This window comes from Triticum dicoccoides, chromosome 4A (assembly GCF_002162155.2).
Source record: "Triticum dicoccoides isolate Atlit2015 ecotype Zavitan chromosome 4A, WEW_v2.0, whole genome shotgun sequence".
In the NCBI taxonomy this organism is placed as follows: Eukaryota; Viridiplantae; Streptophyta; class Magnoliopsida; order Poales; family Poaceae; genus Triticum; species Triticum dicoccoides.
Genome location: NC_041386.1, coordinates 594,736,602 through 594,745,046, shown reverse-complemented (window position 1 = coordinate 594,745,046; position 8,445 = coordinate 594,736,602). Strand labels below are relative to the sequence as shown.

At 45.8% G+C, this 8,445-nt stretch overlaps 1 protein-coding gene across 1 annotated transcript; it reads left to right on the top strand.

The window, feature by feature from the left end:
• Positions 1 to 4,429: 4,429 nt before the first annotated feature.
• On the top strand, positions 4,430 to 4,708 carry LOC119283733 (auxin-responsive protein SAUR71-like). The gene has a single exon (XM_037563153.1). The coding sequence runs from the start codon at positions 4,430 to 4,432 to the stop codon at positions 4,706 to 4,708; it is 279 nt and encodes a 92-aa protein (XP_037419050.1).
• The last annotated feature ends 3,737 nt before the right edge of the window (positions 4,709 to 8,445 follow it).

Genomic DNA, 8,445 nt, shown 5'->3' with positions numbered 1-8,445 from the left:
CACTGACAAATATTCGGCCCCAGTTACAAGTGTCTATCTTTCTGCTTTTTGCCACCATGACACCTCTAAGAAAATGTTTTTTTCAATGGCAAAGTGATGGTGAAAACTAATAATGTCTAGTTGTGTCATTTGTCATCCAAAAGAGCAAGATAGCTTAGAGATCCAAAATCTAAATAACCAAAAACATTGTGTCCTTAATTAAATAGTTGTCAAACTTCCTACTAAGAAACAAGCATACAAAATCAATGACATATTAAATATGTGGGATCCAATGACATCACTCATGTTCAATGGAAACACATGAATTCACACTTTTAGACCAGGTCGGTGATGGTGAAGCAAATTTTCTTTCGTTTTCAAACCTTTCCTACCGAAGATGGCTCAATGTTAAAACGAAGAGCGACTTAGTTGGAGAATGCCTCCCAGCGTGCCCGATGTCAATTTTTTTCTCTTCATATTATGTGATATAAACACATCACGGTTGCAGAATTATGTATCTCATTGCTGCCAAATGTGATTTCTGAGTGGATAGTAGATCATTGACCGGTAGCGTGGAACGCTGTACTAGAATGATTAGATTCCATTTAGTTGTCACAATGTTTGAATTTAGAATAGAGTGAAATTCTCGGTAAACTTGATGTGCCAGGCTCTTGTTCATCGTGATTGTGATGTTGCTATAATAAATTTTGGAAGATGAAATTATCTCTAGATTTAATTTTTTTCTTGTGATACCCTCGCAAAGGGGTGACCATAATGAGGAATAATCTCGTGAAGCATAACAGGCACATGAATGAAAAGTGTTGGTTTTGCCATAAATATAAAACAAATAAACAACTTTTTTTTTGAATGCAGGTTCACTCACTCCATATAGTTATCTTTCAGGTAAGATCTAACTCTACAAACATTGGAATCTTCTGTGCATGTATGATAATTGGTTGTGCGGGCTATAGAAACGAGGCTTAGCATTTAAATCTTGGTGTGAATGGAGGTCCTCTGTAGGGTGTTGATGTAGTTTTTGCCCCAACAAGAATGACTTCTTCTCCATTACAGGCTATCATTATGTACCTCGTGTTCTTTGCATTTTGGGTGTTTTCTTGCTTTGGCCTCTAGAGCAGCAGCCCATTAGGACAGCTAAGCCAGTACTTAACAGATGCTGGGGAGATGGCTGTAGACATCAGATCCGACGATCAGAAACGTCCAGATTGTCAAAACGGGCAGCTAAGAAGCAAAACATTGAGAGGGCTCACACTGGATGCAATCCCCCAAGAAGAGTTAGAATGGCAGTTCCCGCTCCTTGAGCGGTACTAAATAAATGATTACTCGAATCAGGGTTTTGGGCATAGGCTTTGTTTTATTGTCCAAAATATCATGGTTTGAAAATCTATCCTCCATAGTGATTTCTCAAAAATGAAACCCTTTTTTATGGTTTATTACAATAGCTGCTTGTTAATTCGGAACACCTCTTATATGCATTTTTTTACAGAGAATTTGCAAAAAGAATATATACTAGGAACAAATTCCTACAGTTTCGCTTAAGAAAGAGCTATGAACAGAGCAAACATCCAACAAATTGTGAGGCGAAGAACTGGGTGCAACTCAAGTGGTTAGGCTTCTTTTGGTGAAATCAAGATGTTGTACCGGTTCAGTATCTCGAAGGTGCTCATATATAGGTGTGCATGCATGTGTTTATAGGATTCAGTCTTTCTAGGGGTGTTTATAGGATTAAGTGTATGTGCATGTATACAATCATATGAGTTTGTACCGTGTTAAAAAAAACCCGGAGGAGTGACTTGTTCAACCATGCACCGAACCTGCTCGGGGATCCATGCATCGCGGAGCTGCTTGACATGGCGGCGCAGCAGTACGGGTACGGCCAGCCGGGCGTGCTGCGGATCCCATGCGACGCCGGACACTTGTCCGCCGAGTCGTCGACAGCGCGCTGCACAGAGCCGACTAGGCGCCCGGCGTTCTCGTAGCAGGGAGCAGGGTCGACAGTGTAGAGGAAATATAATTGGATATACAGTCTGTTCTTTGATTGATCAACTCTTTTAGACATGAATATACGAGGGATGTTACAAATTTGTGCCAAATTTGAATTGCTCACGCCACATGTGCAAAACCATACTACTGCTCGCGCGCGCGCTGTCTTTCCATATCCGTGCGGTGGGTGGGCAAGCTGATCTGATACCAGTAGTACATTCCAGTTTTGATGCTACGCGGCGCCACGATCCATCCATCCAAATTTATACTAGTTTTATACTGCTCCCTGATTTTTGAAACTGTGCCATGTGGTAAAAACTCAGCTTGTTTAGGTAGTAGTATTCGTTTCTGAATGGCGCTAGTTGCTTGTTGACTTGTTGTTCATCGTTGCTTAGTTTGTGATTTTGTTTTCGTGTGGTTTCATCTTTAGCGTTGTATCGGTGACATTTTACTCTTCTATCTAATGGATACAAGCAGCTCTCAACCATGAGGCTCCTAGGAGCAGGCACCAACACACCAGCCGCATGGACATCCTCAACTAGAGGAATCATCGACACAACATCATCGACCACGGGAACCACCGCCACGGCGAGCTCATGCACCTCTAGTTGCTCACATAACATAGGTGAAACACGTCCTTCACACAAGTTCGTCAATGAGTCCACCTCCACCTCTAAATGCTCCACAGACAAAGGCGAAGCAAGGCTCGGATGTAGCTCCCGAAGCTCGGGCATGGCCTGCGGGACTGGATCCACGAGATCGCCGATGGACTCGCCCTGGATGCTAGGCAGCACACGCGGTAAGCAGGCGAAGATGATGAATTCTACGACAAGTTGGTTATGTCGTATGTGACTTCAGTGAGTTCTACGAATTCCGTGACAAATGGGCGGCTGATCAGCTTATGCCTGACAAGACAGGTGATTGCCTCGTGAAGGTGAAACCAAGCGGATAAAAACCAAAGCGGGACAAAAGCAAGAAGGGTGGCACCATTCGGAAGGCGTCCGCAATTTGTGTCCATGTCAGTTGTGTCTGTGGCGCCTGATGTCCAGATTGGTTCTGTAGATGATGAGGAAAGGCGTATGTGACTGCTTAATGGATATGTTCCTTGGTCTCTTGGGTTGTCCTCATGGTTTAGCTTATCATCGTGCATTTGGTGGTGTTCGATGTATTCATTCGTGGTGTTCTCATTAGGAGTGCCTTTGCAATGTAGTAGTTTAATGGCTTGTAATTGTTGCGTGTTTGGAATGCTTGTAGGGTTGACCATGCAGTCATGGGGTTTCGGGCTTTATGAGTAGTCCGCATGTGGTTTATTTGTATTGGTGTTCTCCCGGTTTTTTATTAATTGGGCAATTCCCTTCTTCTTAATTAACCGACGAGACAATTCTTTTGCCTTCTTTTTAATTTTTTCCTCTCCCTTTTTTTGCAAATTCAGTCGATTTAGATACAACTGACGTGGAACAATTGAACATCTTTTCTTTGAATGCAAGTTAGTTCACTTCATATAGTCTTGGTTGGTTGTGCAAGGTATACACACACAAGGCTTAGATATCGAATCTTGTTGTGAGTGATGGTCCTATATTGGGCGTTACAGCTATGAAGGAATGATGTAGTTTTGTCCCCAACATAAACCACTTCTTTGTTATAGATTGTCATTATGTACTACTTGGTCATTGTATTTTGGGTGTTTCTTGCTTCGGCAAGAAGTTTAGCCCTCGGGCTATCACTTGTATGGTTTTCGGCTTGATTTCCCTCATAAATGAGGTTTATTTATTATTGTCATCTGGTTTTTCTTATAAACTGACCACTCTCGTGGCATTTTGCCACTTTGCGTGGAATATTCAGGTGGGGAAATCATCCACATGCCCCCCTCTCCATTTCTATTTTTTTTTTGCTTAAGATTTAGCAACTGTTAATTCCGAACTCCTCTTATATGCATTTTTTTTTCACACAAAATTTGCAAAATACACCGTGGGAACAAATTCCTAGATTTTACCAGAAAAAATTTACAAATTAGGCAAATAGGCAGCAAACTCTTTTTTCGGGTAAACTGTGAGGCGTGACTTGTTCAACCATGCAATGAACCTAGCCCGCACCCCTTGCAGTAAGAATCAGTGGCCCAAGACTGGAGACGACAAAGATACCACCGATCCCTCTACGGGTCAAAAGGAGCCGACGCCATGCAAGTGCTAAACTCCCATCCATGATCCACCCCAAAGGATCCATGGCCACGACGTTAACCTCGATTCTACGAACATAGGCACTCCTTCCTTCCACTACTGGATGCATGCATGCATGGCCCCCGTCTTGCTCCCCAATCCCCATATATAAACGTACTACTGGAGTAGCTAGGCATCTTCATCTCCCCGTAGCGCCACCGAACAAACCCAAGTCCTCAAGCCCGAGGCGATCAAGCAGTATCTGATCTCTTCTTAATTTCTTACTGATCGCCATGGCACGGGGAAAGAAGAACGGCGGCGAGTCGTCAGCGTCGCCATGCCACTTCGACGAGCGGCACAAGGTCCCGAGAGGGCACGTCCCGATGGTCACCGGCTGCGGTGCCCGAGTGGTGGTGCCGGTGAGGCTGCTTGGGGACCCGTGCATCGCGGAGCAGCTTGACATGGCGGCGCAGCAGTACGGCTACGGCCAGCCAGGTGTGCTGCGGATCCCATGCGACGCCGGGCAATTCCGCCGGGTCGTCGACGGCGCGCTGCACAGAGCCGACACGTGAAGAGATCATGTGTGGAGCTGCATGTATATATATGTGCAGCGTCGACAGTGTAGATGGATGTATGTAGGTGGATATATACGTATATAGTCTATAGACATGTGTGGAGCGCCACATCTTGAGGCGGCCTGACTAAACCATACAAGGGTCCGGCCTTAAGCTGTAAATATAGATCTCAAACAGTTGGTACTCCCTCCGTTTCATAATATAAGAGCGTATTTGACAATATTGAAAGTGTATCTGGCTACCAATTCTCCAAGTCACCCTGTCAGGATCATCAGATAGAAGAACATCATCCACCAAAGCTTTTAATTCTTCAAATAAGTTTCACCCCTCAAAGTTCTTATGAATTGCAGACAATCCCAACCTTCAGATTTCACCATGATGACAGTAACTTTCTTTGAGAAGCACACCGTATATAATCTGGGGAATCTGACAGCAAGAGGAGTATCATCTATCCAAATGTCTTCCCAAAACAGAGTTTTTTTTTCCATCACCAAGTACTCTCTTGGCAAATCTCTAAAGATACTATTGACTTTCATCAAACCTTGCCAGAAGTGGGATCCACCAGATTCTGCACCCATACTTGAGAAGGTCTGAGAATGTGCGTTTTATTTTTGTTGACAGGTTCCGCCACACACCTTTCATGTTTTCTGCTCCCTCTGTCTCATAATATAAGACGTTTTTTGACACTATTGTAGTGTCAAAAGACATCTTACATTATGGGGCAGAGGGAGTAGTTTCCAAAGCCACTTGAAAATCAAGCATTGATTCATAGTCTGAAGATCTGAACCCCACGACCACCACATTCTTTAGGTAAACCAACAGAAGGCCAATTGATCACGTGATATTTCTTTTTTATTTTGACTGTCTTGCCAAACCATCCTAGCTCTACCGGAGTTCATCATTTTCAGGGAACCTTTAGGAGTTTGCAAAAAGGAAAGCATAAATAATGGAATGCTGCTAAGACAGACATTGGTCAAATTAAAAGTGGCCATGTCTCCAATGGAAAGTAAATTCCCAATCCAACCAGTCATTCTCTTATCAATCTTTTCCTCAAATATCAGAATACTGATAGATATTGCTTTATGGATAGCTTTATGCACCGCATTTGAGGTTCTAAAGCTGGGTGTACATGCGAAGAAGACTTGTCAAGTTGCGTTTACGCCAGTCCAAGCCAAAGAGATGTAAAAGAACAATACCTATAAATATAGAAAAGAAGTCTATCCTAAACTCCAAGTCATGGTGCTTGGTCTAACTTTAACGCTGGACAACTATGAAATTGCCCACATTAAACCCTGAAACTTTCTAAATCTGTATGACTGAAATCCTAGCTGATTTGACGGATAAAACTCTAGCCAATATTCGCTCAGGATATCCAGTCTAGTGCATGAGCAGCGTGGTGCAACTAACCACACATACGAGTTCTTCAACGCCAGCTACCATGCGAAAAAATGGAACCAACTTTTCATTTGGGGAAATAATACAATGGGATAAAAGTTATAACAATGTCGCAACTAAAAGCTACTCCCTCCCTCCCTCCCATAATATAAAAGGGTTTTTTACACTAATGTTCGTGTCAAAAACACTGTTGTATTATGGGACGGAGGGAGTATAGTTTTAGGAAGAATTCTGTAAGTGGGATACTAGCTAGTTGTCAAGAGTTCATAAATAAATAGAGGAATCCATGGAATTTCATAGCAATGTCTTGTTAGCTGGCACACGCGGTACAAGTTTTTGACAATCCATGCTTCTTCTCTTTAACACTCGGTGACCCAAGAGATAGATCCCAAACTGTCAAAAGAAGACGCCCAATGCAATGGAACTCCGGCTGGTTCACCCTGAAGAATCCAGGTACTCTCAAAGTCTCCGTGGTACAAAGTCTAGTCTCCAACTGGGCCATATGCCCATATGAGCCAAGCAACATAGTTTTGTACGTTGACCGCGCGCGCGTGAGGACCCTACGGTGCTTGCATATAAATACGAGGATCTCAGCATCCTTGTCGTCTCACCGCAGCACCAACCAAGAAAAAGAAAGAAACCAAACGAACAGCTCGAGGCGTGTCATCTCCATGGCATCGAGGAAGAAGAGTGGCAGCGAGCCATCAGCGCCGGGTCACGGCGAGAAGGTCCCGAGGGGGCACGTCCCGATGGTCACCAGCTGCGGCCAGCGCGTGGTGGTGCCCGTGAGGCTCCTCGCTGTTCCCTGCATCGCGGAGCTGCTTGACATGACGGCGCAACGGTACGGGTACGGCCAGCCGGGCGTGCTTCGGGTACCATGCGATGCGGCGCATTTCCGGCGGGTCCTGGATTGCGCCCTGCGGAGAGCCGGCTAGGCCAATGCCTAGGCAGTCACACCAAGCGGGAACACATATGGTGGAGCTTTGTATACACAGTGTGGATGAATATAGGTGCATATAATACATGTGTAGTCCGTCCTCTTTTTTTTTCCTTCATTGATGTAATCCGTTCTTTGATTGGTCAATTCTTATATGGATAGAAGTGCTTATATACAGTGTAGATGAAAATGTCTACATATATTTATGAAAAACGTTTGCAGCCGATTGGCCGGCTGAGCAGGCATCGTTGGATCCCGTCGCGATCGAACCGCGAGAGTTTAGCCAGGTCATCCCAAGCACCACCAAAATACATGGCTGTGGGGGCCACGCATCGCCCGTCACCCGGTCTTCTTTCTTATCTACGCGATCCCCATTCCATTTTGCTTTCTTCCCCACCGGATGGAATGGAGATCGGGTAGATAAGAAGGAAGCCGGGGCGTGCTCGTTGCCATGCCGGCTCACCTGTCGGTTGGGACACGTGAGTTGCCGGTGCAGGGAGGAGTGCACAGCAGGGACATGCTCGTCGCCATGGCTGCTGCCAGCTGCGTGCGCTCCTCTACATGGCCACCCGCAGCCGGGGGTGCGCTACGATGATGTGCATGAGGGGTAGGTGACGGCGGGCTGGAACCAGTGAACAATGATGTTGCGACCACGTCTCCGTTTTGCTGGAACCGGCTACACAAGGTGCTGGAACCAGATCGCCGGAGTGCTGCAATCATGGTGCCGTTTACTGGAACCGGCTTCTAGCAATGCTGGAGCCAGCGTGAGGAGATGTTGGAACCCGCTTCGAGCGGTGATGGAACCGATGTGTGGATACGCGGGAAGTGTCGCTGCGTGGTGCTGGAACAAGCACGTAGAAAAGCTCGAACTGGTGATGGTATGTGCTGGAGCCAGCACACAAAGATGCTGGGAACGGGCGACCATGGGTGTTGGAATTAATGTCACCGACACGGCGGGATGTTGCAACCAGCCGCGACGATTGCTGGAACTTCGTTTTTTTTTTAATGTTTTTCTTTGTTTTTTGCTGCAACCCGCGGTTAATTCAGGTTTTTTCTTTTTTTTTACTGCAACTGAAGAGTGCAAAAGCTGGAACCTTTGTTGCATGGTGCTGGAAAGGTGCATCGGGTGCTAGAATATGGGAAGGTGACGATGGTGAACGGCCGGCCAGTATCAACGGTGAGTCGAGCTACAAGCAGGGGATGGTGGCGAAGCTGCAATCCTGTGGAGCTGCATTTCGTGGTGCGGGACGTGTAGCCGTTTTTTTTTTGTAAGAGTTGCGACCTGAGTTGCGGTCATCGGAGGCGAGGCGAGGACGGTGCTAGAGGCCCCTCGTCGACCGGCAGGGTCACCGCTCGCGCGCATGATGAAGGCGGAGCTTTGAATGTGTGTTGAGTTCTAAAC

Bases quoted from the DNA above. Each gene is read 5' to 3' on its own strand.
- LOC119283733 (XM_037563153.1), top strand. From the start codon at position 4,430: ATGGCACGGGGAAAGAAGAACGGCGGCGAGTCGTCAGCGTCGCCATGC.